Source organism: Capricornis sumatraensis, chromosome 9, assembly GCF_032405125.1.
Source record: "Capricornis sumatraensis isolate serow.1 chromosome 9, serow.2, whole genome shotgun sequence".
Classification (NCBI taxonomy): Eukaryota; Metazoa; Chordata; class Mammalia; order Artiodactyla; family Bovidae; genus Capricornis; species Capricornis sumatraensis.
In genome coordinates, this window is record NC_091077.1 from 23,008,267 (window position 1) to 23,022,194 (window position 13,928).

General features: G+C 37.7%; 1 protein-coding gene across 5 annotated transcripts in view; it reads left to right on the top strand.

Moving 5' to 3' along the window:
- Positions 1-13,928, top strand: part of RAPGEF6 (Rap guanine nucleotide exchange factor 6) — a 208,947-nt gene that overhangs the window by 170,383 nt on the left and 24,636 nt on the right. For all 5 annotated transcript variants that reach the window (XM_068979511.1, XM_068979509.1, XM_068979513.1 and 2 more), the window contains 3 exons: positions 76-316; positions 2,082-2,465; positions 12,699-12,910. In XM_068979511.1, the coding sequence (XP_068835612.1) occupies positions 76-316; positions 2,082-2,465; positions 12,699-12,910 (837 nt within the window). The remainder of the gene's footprint in view (positions 1-75; positions 317-2,081; positions 2,466-12,698; positions 12,911-13,928) is intronic.

Below are 13,928 nucleotides of genomic sequence, written 5' to 3' on the forward strand. Positions count from 1 at the left end.
GTTTTCTAAATTATGTTTTGAAGAGTTTGAGTCATTTTCTGTGAAATAACAGAATACTGTTTTGTATTTATACAGATATTCCTGATCAAGTTATAAGAGTTTTCAAAGCAGATCAGCAAAGTTGCTACATTATCATCAGTAAAGACACTACAGCTAAAGAAGTTGTTTGTCAAGCTATTCATGAATTTGGTTTGACTGGTGCATCTGACACATACTCTCTCTGTGAAGTTTCTGTTACTCCTGAGGGTGTTATAAAACAGAGAAGACTTCCAGACCAGTTCTCCAAATTAGCTGATAGAATTCAGCTCAATGGAAGGTGAATGTGCTTATTAATGAATGTACTCATTTCTGCATGTGTTTTTGAAGATTCCATGTTAAAAGACATAACGTTGAATAGGAACATCATGTTTTAGGGCCACTGAGTTCTCTCTAAAATTAACACAGTAGTTGTTCTTTTTATTAGCCTTCTGTTGTCTCCATGATTATGTAAATAGGATCTTAAGAGTGTTAGCACTCATAAGTGCTACACAGAAGTGAGAGAAAGGATCAAAATGTTCTAGCCCTCCTGCTAAAATAAAGTCTTTGAACCAGTGGTATAGTCCAAACTGTTTTTTACAGAGGGAGATGATACATATCTTTATTATATGTATCTGAGTAATATATATGTATATTAATTTATACATTTGCTTTTTAAATGATCAGTATGTACTTTGGGGAAAAGAAATCATACTTTACATTATTGTTTTAAGTGTTTTTCCTTTTATGAATATATGAAAACTCTAAAAATGTTTTAAATGTGCTCTGAAAATTATTTGATGAACTTGGAAATAGTTTCAGTAACATTTGTATTTTCGTGATTTTTTTCTGGCAATAATACAATCTTTTTAGTGAACCCAGATTCATATGTAGGATGAGATCCTTAGAAGCCTTAAAATGACTATCCATCGTGGTTGCTGTTAAGAGAGAATAGGTTAACTCTGCTTTTGCTGATTGTATCCTGGAGCAGGACTGCCCAGATTCAAATCCCTGGTCTGGCTGTGTGATCTTGAGCAAGTTATTTAGTTCCTCTGTGCCTGAATTTTCTCATCATAAAATGGGATGATAGTAATAGAACCAACTGCAGAGGAATGTTAAGAGAATTGAGTTAATAAACATAACATAATTAGATCTGATTTTACTATCTACAGTATGAGTTTCAACTCATTATTTATGGTAATCTCTTAGGCATGTGAATAGTTAAAAGATTGAAGAAAAATAAATATAGTTCCTTGACAGTATAAAATAGATGGACACAACTCAGGCTTAGATCAAGTTGTATATTATTAATAGAAAAGAATGAAGTAAAAACCACTTGTGATACAAAATGTAACCTCTTCCGCAGCAACAGTCCTGTAGAAGATATTTCCTAATTATGAATTCTTTACTTGTCTCTTAGCTTTTAAGTGTCATAAAATTGTTCATCTAAAAAGATGAAAGGCAAATGAAGATCTTTTTTATGGCTACCAATCAATGCCATTTGCTGGAATGAATTTTTGGATTTATCAAGGGAGAAATCAGTAGTGGAAGTTTCCGTTCTGTATGGGTTTTATTCTTCTTTGCTTTTCTTGAAAATTTAAAGTTAAGAAGAAAGTGAGCGTAGCAACACCTTCCAAATAGAACTGTAGACAGTCTTGATTCAGGAGTTTACTCATGCTGTCCATGAACAAGTATTTTGTATAGTACCTATTATGTGTCCTGCATCCTTATAGAGCCGTCATTAAAACTTTGGTTCTCAAGAGTATACACATGATTGTTCACACAACATGTGAATAATTTCTTAAAATCATTAAGTTTTACAGTGTAATCAACATTACTTTTGCACTTTAAATTCATAAATGTTAAATGGTAGAATAAGAGAATAACTTCTTCAAAGTCTTCTCATTTAAAATGTTAATTTTCCATTTTATTTTTAAATAAATATTCTGCTGTCATTTCTGACAAAAAGTCATTAACAGTATAATGATGTTTTGACAACAGTGATAAAGAGGAAATGTGCTCTTATAAATGTGAAATCACTTATAAAAGGAATTTTTTCCTTTTAGGTATTATTTGAAAAATAATATGGAAACAGAAACCCTATGTTCAGATGAAGATGCTCAAGAACTAGTTAAGGAAAGCCAGCTATCCATGCTACAACTAAGTACTATTGAGGTGGCCACTCAGCTGTCAATGAGGGACTTTGATTTATTTCGTAATATTGAGCCTACTGAATATATTGATGACCTTTTTAAGTTAGAGTCCAAAACAGGAAATACTCACTTGAAAGAATTTGAAGACATTGTAAACCAAGAGACATTCTGGGTTGCCTCAGAAATTTTAACTGAATCAAATCAGCTTAAACGAATGAAGATTATTAAACATTTTATTAAAATTGCACTTCATTGTCGAGAATGTAAGAACTTCAATTCCATGTTTGCAATAATAAGGTAAGTTTGTACAAATATTTCTGTGTGATTTTGTCATGATACTGAACTTGAAGCTGGTTTTCTTCTTAGGTATTAAATGAGCAGGAGAAGAAAAGTTCAATGAGTATATTTTTATATAAGTGTTGTTAGATTGAACATATTTTCCGTTTTGGCGATACTGGTTTTTTCTCCTTTTGTTTCTTCCATCTTTCAGTCACTTAAACAATTTTGGTAAGTATAGGTGGTTCCCTGCCCAGTGTTCTTCATTTTTCCCCCGTGAGGGATTATACGCTCTTGGGTATATGCCCGATACCTGGTCTTTATCATCAGACTTCTGTACTGTGCATGAGGCATTACCTGATTCACTGTGATTTGACATTGAAAAATCAATGCACTACAGATTGTTGATATTAATGCACTAATTTAAAACTGCTATTTTGAAGTGACCACAGCAGCAACAGATAATAACGGTAACCATTTGGTGACCTCTTCCTGTTTCTCACAGACTATATGAGGTATCATTGAATGTGTTCCCACTCAGACAAGCTGGACCATTAGAATTATGAAAATCCTTCAAAGTTTATAAACCCAGGAAGTGTGGGTGGTTACATGAGCTTCTAGGAACCTTCCTCCTTCTCTTCACTTATTATGAGAATCTAGGTGTAGGTACTTTATTTTCTGACCCTCATCCAGCACAATGCTGATCACAGAAGGATTCCTCCTAAAACAAGTCTAATTTTAAAGGTGGACGGTAGTAGTAGTGTGGTCCTTTTAAAGGTCATGTACTTGTATGTGGTAGCATAATAACTACCGTAACTAACCCATCTGTGCACACTCTCCCAAAAATTACTTATGATTTCTTTCTAGTACTCACAGGAGATAAAATTAAAATCTTTATAGCAACTTCTAAATCATAAATCTGTCATGGTAATAAAAAATTCCTTTATGAAATTTAACCAGTGGATGCAGTAGAACTAGACATTGTGGAAGAAGTGTTGACTAGAGATTAATAGAGTGGCCTTTAGAATCCGGTGCCTCTGTATTTGAATCTTGCCTCTTCCATGTGGTAGTGGTGTGTCAAGAGAAAACTGAAGACCAGTTTCTCATTTGTGGAATTCAGGACTTACACCAACTACCTCACAGTTTTTAACAGCTGAGTCTAAAACAAGGGAACACAGACACCATCGATAAACAATTAAGAAGGCTAGAAATTGAAACTGTTCGTATAGGAAACATGGAGTAAAGAATCTGAGAGTTACCAGCTCAGTTTTGGAGTACTCCATTAAAAAAACAAACAAACAAAACCCCAAAAAAACCTGATTGACTCCAGAAGAGATCTCTGTGTAGAGTGTCCAAAGAATATGGCAAAGGGCTAAAAACCGTATCTTAGAGGCCATCCTCAAGGCGAGGGTAAAGAAGCGAGTCCATCCAAAGAACTAGAGTACTAATACAAGAGATAGTAGACAGCATAGTTAGGATAGTGTCACTAAAATCAAGGAAGTAGATGAGAGAGGACGGTGGAGAGCAGCCCCAAGATGGGTATAAAAAAGGCCAGACCTTTGGTTAGGAAGCTTTGTTTTGGTTAGGTTGGTTTTGTTATGAAGAACATTAAATTCATGTAAAGTTAATTGCTTAGTATTCCTACATTTTATATCACAATGCATTACAACATATAAAGGACATATTAACTTTACAGCTGAGATGAAACAGGTGAATCAGTCACCTATGACTGGAATTTATAGCATGTTTTATTTATTTGAGTTCTCGTTTTCCTAAGTCTAGCCAAAGAATTGTCAGTTTTATTTATTTTTTCCTATAACTTTTTCTTAGTTTCATTGATCTTTTCTATTGTTTTTTTCTGATCTTTTATTTATTTCTACTTGGATTTTTGTTATTTCTCAAATGTGCTTAGTTTCTCCTTTTTCTTGTTACATACATTAAGTAATTTATTTGAGGTCCTGGAACTGCTCATTATCAGTTTAGGTCCTGGAACTGCTCTTGAAGTATCCCCCAGGTTTTAATTTCCCCTTTGATTTCTCTGACCCATTGTTTGTTCAAGGGAGTGTTGTTTAATTTCCATATATTTGTAGATGTTTTATTTTTCCTCTTGCTGTTACTAACTAGTTCACAAATTGTGGTCAGAAAAGATAGTTGGTATGATTTCAGTCTTCTTAAATTTGCTGAGACTTGTTTTTGGCCTACATGACCTAACCTGAAAGATGTTCTCTGTGTGCTTGAGAAGAATGTGTGTTCTGCTGCTATTGAATGGAATACCCTTTATGTATCTGTTGTTCAGTCACTCAGTTGTGTCCAACTGTTTGTGACCCCATGGACTGCAGCACACCAGGCTTCCCTGTCCTTCACTGTCTCCCGGAGTTTGCTCAGACTCATGGCCATTGAGTCGGTGATGCCACCCAATCGTATCCTCTGTCGACCCCTTGGCCTCTTGCCCTCAATCTTCCCAGCATCCGATAGGTCCATTGATCTAGTGTACGGCTGAAATCCACAGCAGTTCCTTGTTGGTGTTTTTGTCTGGGTGATTGATGCATTGCTGAAAGTGTGGTGTTGAAGTCCCTTGCTACTGCTGTATTGTTTTTTTCTCCTTTCAGACCTGTTGGTATTTGCTTTAAGATAATTAGGTGCTGTGCTGTTGAGTGCATACATATTTACATTTGTTATGTCTTGCTGAGATGGCCCCTTTATCAGTATGTAATGACCTTCTTTGTCTCGAATTATCATTTTTGGCTTAAAGTCTATTTTATCTGATATAAATCAGTCTTCTCTTTTGGTTTCCATTTGCATTGAATATAATTTTGCATCCTTTCACTTTGAACCTGATTGTATCCTTTGGGCTGAGCTGAGTAGGCAGTATATAGCTGGATCCTTTTTTATTTACCAGTAATTGTGCCATTTGATTGGAAAATTCAGTCCACTGACATTTAGAGTAATTTTTAAAAATTATTTATTCATTTATTTTTGGTTGGACTTAGTTTCCTCTGCTACTTGCGGGCTTTCCCTGATTGCAGCATGTGGGGGCTGCACTTTGTTGCCGTGTGTAGGCTTCTCCTTGTGGTTGCTCTTGTTCCAGAGCACAGGCTCTGGGCACGTGGGTTTCAGAGTTGTAGCACACAGGCTCAGTAGTTGGAGCCCATGGGAGGGCAAGCAGATTTAAATGGCTGAGGCTCACAACTCTGGAGCGTGGGCTCAGTATTTATGGCGCTGAGGCCCAGCTACTGTGCAGCATGTGGAATCCTTGAAGACCAGTCATCAAATCCAAGTCCCCGCCACTGGCAGGTGGATTCTTGCCCACTGCATTGCTGGGGGGTCTTAGAGCAGCTGTTGCTATGTAAGTGCTTCCTGCTGCCATCATACTGTTCCCTGGATGTTCTGTAATTCCCTTATTTCTTCTTTACTCTGTTGCTGTGTTCCTTTGTGAACTGATTTTCCTGGTGGTATGCTCTGATTTTATTTTCTTCACCTTTTGTGAATCCACTGTGGGTTTTTGCTTTGTGGTTAGTTACCATGACACCTACATGAAACCTCCTAGAGATGTAACAGTCTATTTGACACTGATAAAATTCCAGTCACATCCAACTCTACCCCCTCTTTTATGTTTTCATTGTCACAGTTTGCCTTTTTATGTAGTGTATTCATTTGCAGATTGTAATAGCAAGTGTTGTTTTTTATATTCTCGTCATTTAACCTTTTTTTCTCTAGTTTAGTGGTTAATATGACATCATATTTCATTGTTGAGAGTATTTTTTAACTTAACTGTATACTTATGTTTATCAGAGCGTTGTATATTTTCATATGTTTTCACATTATTAGTGTCATTTCATTTTAAGAACTTCTTTTAGCATTTCTTATAAGGCAGATCTAGTAATTATGAACTTCTCAGCTCTTGATTTCCAGGGAAAGTCTTCTGTTTCTCTAGGATAACTTTGCCAGATAGAGTACTCTTGACTGATAAGTTTTTCCTTTCTGCACTTTGAGTGTATTAGTCCACTCTCCTGCTTGTAAGTTTTCTGCTGAAAAGCCTACTGGTAGTCTAACAGGAGTTCCCTTGTAAGTTACAGTCTTCTTTTCTCTTGCTGCCTGTAGAATTCTTTCTTTCATGTTGACAGTTTTATTATAATGTGTCTTGGAGAAAGTTGTCTTGGATCGAAATAATGGGGTCATCTGTTAGGTTCATGAACTTGGATGTCGAGGCCTCTTCCCGGGTTTGGAGATTTCTCAGCTGTGCCTCTTTAGTGGTCTTCTTTCTCCTCACTTCTCCCTCTGGAACCCCAGGGGTTTGTATCTTGGGTGTTTTGGGTTTTCTTCCATAATGGTTTCCCAACTTTCTTCATTTTTCTTTTTTCTCTCCATTGGCTTTCTTCATTTTTTTCTTTTTTTCATGCCTTTTTTCCTCCTCACACTGAGTTATTTCAAAGTTCCTATCATTTATTTTTCCTTCTCTTCGGTCTACTTGATGTTGCTACTCTCTATTGCAGTTTTTTTCATTTCATTCACTGAATTCTTCCTTTCCAGAGTACTCACATGGTTCTTTCTTGTGATGTCTGTATTTTGATTATGTATTGTTTTTCTGATTTCATTGACTCATCTTTCTGTTTTCTTATAGCTGATTGAGTTTTCTTAAAACACCTATTTTAAATTCTTTATTAGGTAAATTATGGATTGCTGTGTCTTTGATTACTGGAAGATCATTGTGAACTTTTGGTGATGTCATGTTTTCTTGTTTTTTCATGTTTCAGGGAGTTTTGCATTGCTTTTCTGCATTTGAAATTGCTTTCATCTTCTCTAATTTTTATGAGTTGCCTTCAGGAGGAAAAAATCCTTTTGCATTCCTAATACAGATTCTGAGACTTCCTCTCTGGCATTGTGTAGATACACCTGCTCCAGGCTTCTTGTTCCCTCTTGGGCAGAATTCTGAAGCTTGTATGTTTTCTCTGTATCCTAGGATGTACCATGTCAAATGCCAGTATGTCTCTTTTATTTTCCTAAAGGTAGTGCTACAGCTCAGATTTGTGGTTTCTTCTTCACCCACAGACTCCAGCCTGTTTTCTGTATGTTTTTCCTCTCTTCCAGAGCTTTCTTTTGGCACCTTGCACAGGAGCCAGTATCAGAGGGGTGGAAGGTGTGGGTTTGAGCACAGTGAGCTGCAGTTACTCTTGGGTACATCAGGAGGATTTACAATTGAGGTTTTCCTGTGTCTCCTGGGGAGCTTCCCTGGTGGCTTAGATAGTGAAGAATCTGCCTGAAATAGGAGACCTGAGTTCAATTCCTGTATCGGGAAGATTCCCTGGAGAAGTGAATGGGAACCCACACCAGTATTATTGCCTGGAGAATCCCAGGGACAGAGGAGCCTGGTGGCCTACAGTCCTTAGGGTTGCAAAGAGTCAGACACAACTGAGCAGCTAACACTCACTTTCTGTGTCTTCTGGATGGGCTTCCTGTTGGAATCCAGAGGCAGTTAGCAGGAACCTCATTCCTTTAATATCCTTTTGGAATCTTACATGCTACTCTTCTGATCTGTTCCCTCCTCCCACTCATGGAGCTCCCACTTTAGTGTTCTGGATGCTGGAAGAGAGAATGAGTGTCTTTAGCAACACCCCACATGGCTTGAGCAGCCAGACATTCCCAACTTGCTCTCCCTTTCCCCTGTTGGAGAGATCAAGAGCCGTCTAGTTTAGGCTTGAGTTATGCTTCCTTGCCTTTTGCTTTGCCTTTCACAAAAAGCAAAGGAGAAAAGGAATGATATACCCATCTGAATGCAGAGTTGCAAAGAGAAACAAGGAGAGATAAGAAAGCCTTCCTAAGTGAACAATGCAAAGAAATAAAGGAAACCAATAGACTGGGAAAGACTAGAGATCTCTTCAAGAAAATCAGAGATAGCAAGGGTACATTTCATGCTAAGATGGGCGCAATAAAGGACAGAAATGGTACGGATATAACCGAAGCAAAAGCTATTAAAAGAGGTGGCAAGAATACACAGAAGAACTATACTAAAAAGATCTAATGACCCAGATAACCACAATGATGGGAATCACTAACCTAGAGCCAGCCGTCTTGGAGTGCAAAGTTAAGTGGGCCTTAGGAAGCGTCACTATGAACAAAGCTAGTGGAGGTGATGGAATTCCAGCTGAACTATTTGAAATCCTAAAAGATGCTGGTATTAAAGTGCTACACTCAATATGCCAGCAAATTTGGAAAACTCAGCAGAATCCACAGGACTGGAAAAGATCAGTTTTCATTCCAGTCCCAAAGAAGGGCAATGCCAAAGAATGCGCAAACTACCACACAATTGCACTCATTTCACATTCTAGCAAATAATGCTCAAAATCCTCCAAGCTGGGCTTCAACAGTATGTGAACTTTCAGATGTTCAAGCTGGATTTAGAAAAGGCAGAGGAACCAGAGGTCAAATTGCCAGCCTCCATTGGATCATAGAAAAAGGAAGAGAATTCCAGAAAAGCATCTACTTCTGCTTCATTGACTACACTAAAGCCTTTGACTGTGTGGATCACAACATACCAGAAAATTCTTAGAGATGGGACTACCAGACCACCTTATCTGCCTCTTGCAAAACCTGTGTGCAGGTCAAGAAGCAAGAGTTAGAACCGGACATGGAACAAAAGACTGGTTCCAAATTGGGAAAGGAGCACATCAGGGCCGTGTATTGTCACCCTGCTTATTTAACTTATATGCAAAATATATCACGTGAAATACCTGGCTGGATGAAGCACAAGCTGGAATCAAGGTTGCTGGGAGAAAGATCAACAGCCTCAGATATGCAGATGATATCACTTTTATGTCAGAAAGTGAAGAGGAACTAAAGAGCCTGTTGATGAAGGTGAAAGAGGAGAGTGAAAAAGTGGGCTTTAAAACTCAACATTCAAAAAACTAAGATGGCATCCAGTTCCATCAAATTCATGGCAAATAGAAGAGGAAACGTGGAATCAGTGACAGAATTTATTTTCTTGGGCTCCAAAATCACTGCAGATGGTGACTGCAGCCATGAAATTAAAAGATGCTTGCTCCTTGGAAGAATAGCTATGACACACCTAGACAATATATTAGAAAGCAGAGACATTACTTTGCTGACAAAGGCCCGTATAGTCAAAGCTGTGGTTTTTGCAGTGGTCATGTACAGTTGTGAGATTTGGACCATAAAAAAGGCTGAGTGCCAAAGAATTGATGCTTTTGAACTATGGTGTTGGAGAAGACTCTTGAGACTCCCTTGGACTGCAAGATCAAATCAGTCAATCCTAAAGGAAAATCATCCTGAATATTCATTGGAGGGACTGATGCTGAAGCTTCAATAATTTGGCCACCTGATGAGAAGAGCTGGCTCATTACAAAAGACCCTAATGCTGGGAAAGACCAAAGGCAGGAGGAGAAGGGCCTACAGAGGATGAAATGGTTGGATGGCATCACCAACTCTATGGACATGATTTTGAGCAAGCTCTGGGAGGTGGTGAAGGACAGGGAAGCCTGGTGTGCTGCAGTCATGGGGTCGCAAAGAGTCGGACATGACTAAGCAACTGAACAACAACAATAATGCTTCTTGGGTGAGGGGTGATGCCAACAAAGTCAAGCTGTTCCTATCCCGTTGCACTCAAACTCTTCTGTTCTGGTCTACTTCAGTGGAGTGCTCAAACTTCTCCTCTGGAAACCTGGACTTCACGAAGTCTCTCTTGTCTGAAGGTGACCACCCAAGTCAATGTTCTGCATATGTTCCCAGTCCATAGCTGAAAGGGGCCAGAACCACTTCATAGTCTCCTCTAGATTCCCCACTCCCATACCCAAATCTGCCTGCCTATTACCCAGTACACTGGGGGGTAAGTCTCCTCTCCGGTCCCTTGGTCCATGCTTCAGGGTCCCACTGTTCGTGGATAGATGATGAATTTTTGTTGTTGGGGTAGGGATGTCTTATGACACTATAATGTTGACATCACTCTCTCCCCTTATCTCCTGATTGGATTTTGTTTTCTAGTGATTTCTTAAAAGTGCTTTTGGAAATGATTTATCCTAAGCATATTCACAATATTTTTCTGTTGCTTTTGAACTTTGCTGTCACTTTATCTGGCTTTAAAGTTCTTTTCTAACTTGTTATTTCTTGGGAACCTCATAGATAATTGCTCTACAGCTAGTGTTTTATATAGTTGTGCAGGTTTCAGAGTTTACTTCTCATTTTATTCCCTTATCTCTGAAGTCATTTACCTTCACATGGGTGTTTCTACATCTCATTTAGTTCTGTGTCAGGTTCTCTGAAACTGTGGTACCTATTCTATAGATTAAGTTCTTTTGTTCCTGGATGGTTTTCTCAAATTGTACTTTTGAAGATTTTTTTCAGTTCCCTTATTTTTGTTTCCTGCTTCAAGGATACCAATTATATAAATTTTGGATTGCCTTTGTCTTCCATATCCATTATTTTTTTCTCTGAAAAGAAAGTGAAAGTGTTAGTCACTCAGTCGTGTCTGACTCTTTTCAACCCCATGGACTGTAGCCCGCCAGGCTCCTCTGTCCATGGGATTCTCCAGGCAAGAATACTGGAGTGGGGTGCTGTTTCCCTCTCCAGGGGAACTTCCTGACCCAGGGATCGTACCCAGGTCTGCTTCACTGCAGGCAGAGTCTTCACCATCTGAGCCACCAGCGAAGCCCATTTTCTCTGTCGTTCTTCTCAACTCTGACCATTTCCATTGATTGGTTTTGTCAGCCCTTTTAAGATACTTGCTCAAGATTTTAGCAGTATCTTTTTCTTTATGTAGGTTCCAGTATTGCCTTCATTTTTCTGATAGTTGTGGTTTTTCTTCCAGTTTTTCCTGAACTTGTTAATTTTTTAAATCAATAGATATTTTCCCTAAACTCTTATATCACTTCATTGCTCTTTGTTTACTTTATTAATTCATTTGAATCATGGATATTAGGGTCATTAGTCAGTTTCAGTTTTTATTGTCGGATTCTTTATGGTCTGTGTTTTTCCTCATAGCAGCATGTTATGGCTCCTTTATTCATTCTTGGTTTTTGAAGGATGTGAGTTTTCCTGTACCATTTTATCTGCAGGAGATTCACATGGGAGAAGAGCCAGGGAAGTATTCCAGGCTAGCAGAAGTAGAGCTTGTATGTGAATTTTTTTTTTATCCATAACTTCTCTCCAGCAAATGGAGATACACAGTTTTGTGGCTGCTTACAACTCAGTTTCTCTCTGCTGTCTTGTGTCACTATTAAACTGCTTCTTGCCAAGATGTTATATCACTGCATACACTGTTTTAGATCTTACTTTTCCTGACATTCCCTGGGGAAGAACAAGAGTCCAGCCCCTTCCTAATTCTATCCGTCTATGGACCCTGCTTTGTTGTTCCAAATAGGGGATTGCTGGTTTTGTCTTTGGAGTAAGTTACCTGCTTTGGAGCGCTATTGTTTATAGCTTTCGTTGAAATCTTCAGTGGCAGGCCTCCTTTTTCAGCATTTTGCATACTTAGATTTGACTTGACTGTTTTTTGATAGCCATTCTAATGTGTTTAGGAGTTACACATATCTCTTAAGTTTTGGTGGAAATGAAGTCTGCATTTCTCTTTTTCATCCTTATAGTTTTTGAGATGATTTCTGAGAAACAGAGGAAACAAAGATATCCTAATTCCACAGTTTAAAATCATAAGTCAAGAGAACATTTTAAATTCTGTGGTATAGGTAAAAGTTAGGTAGCCAAGAACAAAAGAGACATTGAGTATATAGACGCCTGACAGACAACAGGATTAAAACCTATGAAAGTATTGAAATCAGGGACATGAATGGCCAAAATCTCAAAGAAAGGAGGTTTTCAGTCTCAGAACTTGACTCACTTATATTTATATAGAACTTGTTATCACTTATACCACTTTCAAATAAATAACGTCTCCATAAAATTATTTCTAAGTAAAACATACAAAAACATTGTGATGCTTGAAGTTTATTTTTAAGTTAAATGTATGTTTAATGGATTTACCATATTTGTCATTTACATGCACCCTTAACAAAAGGCTATATACAACCATTGGCACATAATGTAGTTCCTTTGAAGAAAGTTTTTCTTGTTTTAAGATCAAGGAGTTCCTTTTATTTATTTATTTGTTTTTATGGTTCTACTGTTTATATAAAATGTGTCTACTTATTTTAGCTTCATTCAAAAAAATTGCTTTATCCACTTAACCTGACCTGCGTCCTGCCTCTCTTGCAAGCCTCTCTTTAATGTTTTTATTTTCATCTTCGGCAGTGGTTTGAACTTGGCATCTGTAGCACGACTCAGAGGTACTTGGGAAAAGTTACCAAGCAAGTATGAGAAACACTTCCAAGATCTGCAAGACCTTTTTGATCCATCCAGAAACATGGCAAAATACAGAAATATTCTTAGTAATCAAAGCATGCAGCCTCCAATTATTCCACTGTTTCCTGTTGTCAAGAAAGATATGACATTTCTACATGAAGGTATTTGAAAGTTACTTGACAATTAGCATGCTTAACTTCAGCTAATTCTACAGAATTATAATGTATTTAATATATTTTTCAGTCTATTGATTATAAGTCACTAAAAGCTTTACCCAATTAAATGTAGTAAATCTTAGGAAAAACCCACATTATTGATAAGAACAGATGTCGGTGTTTACCCAACGCAGTTCACGCATAACCAAGATCAGACTCCCAACTTCTTTTTTTAGTTACTGAACACATACAGAAAAGTACCGCAAACAAGTGAACAACTTAATGGATTATGACAAAGCAAACACCCAGGTAACCAACACCCAGTCAAGAAAAAACATTGCCCCCTTCCCAGCAGCCCCACTTGTGCCCCTTTCCAGTCCCCACCTTCATCTTCCCCAAAGATACTTGTGTCGACTTCTAATACGGTGGCTTTACCTGTTCTTGAGCTTTATATGTCCACAGAGTACATTTGTTTTTTTAGTTTTTGGTTTGGCTTCTGGATTATCTTGGTGAACATTAGACTTGTGTGATGAGATTCTTGCATGTTTTTGAGTGCAATTGTAATTCATTATTCAAAACTATTTGACATTGCATTACATAAATGCAATACAGTGGATTCATTCAATCTGTTGATGAGCATTTGACAGTTTCCACTGTTTACTCATTACAAATAATGCTGCTGTGAATATTCTTTCACATATCTCGTAGTACACATGCATTTTTGTTCAATATAATTAACAGTGAAATTTATGAATATTCATACAGTCAACTTTGGGAGACAGTTCGGTGTTAATCCACTAAAGTGGAACACTGGCAGTGACACGAACATTCTTATTGTTCCTTGCTGTCTCCAGTACCTGGTCAATCATTCTTTTTATTTCTACCCATTTCAGTAGGTGTGTAATTATATCTTGATGTGATTTAATGTTCATTTCTCTGATTACTAATATGGCTGGACACCCTTCTGTATATTTATTTGTCCTCTTTTATCCTTTCAGTTCAATTTCTTCCTATATTTCATAAG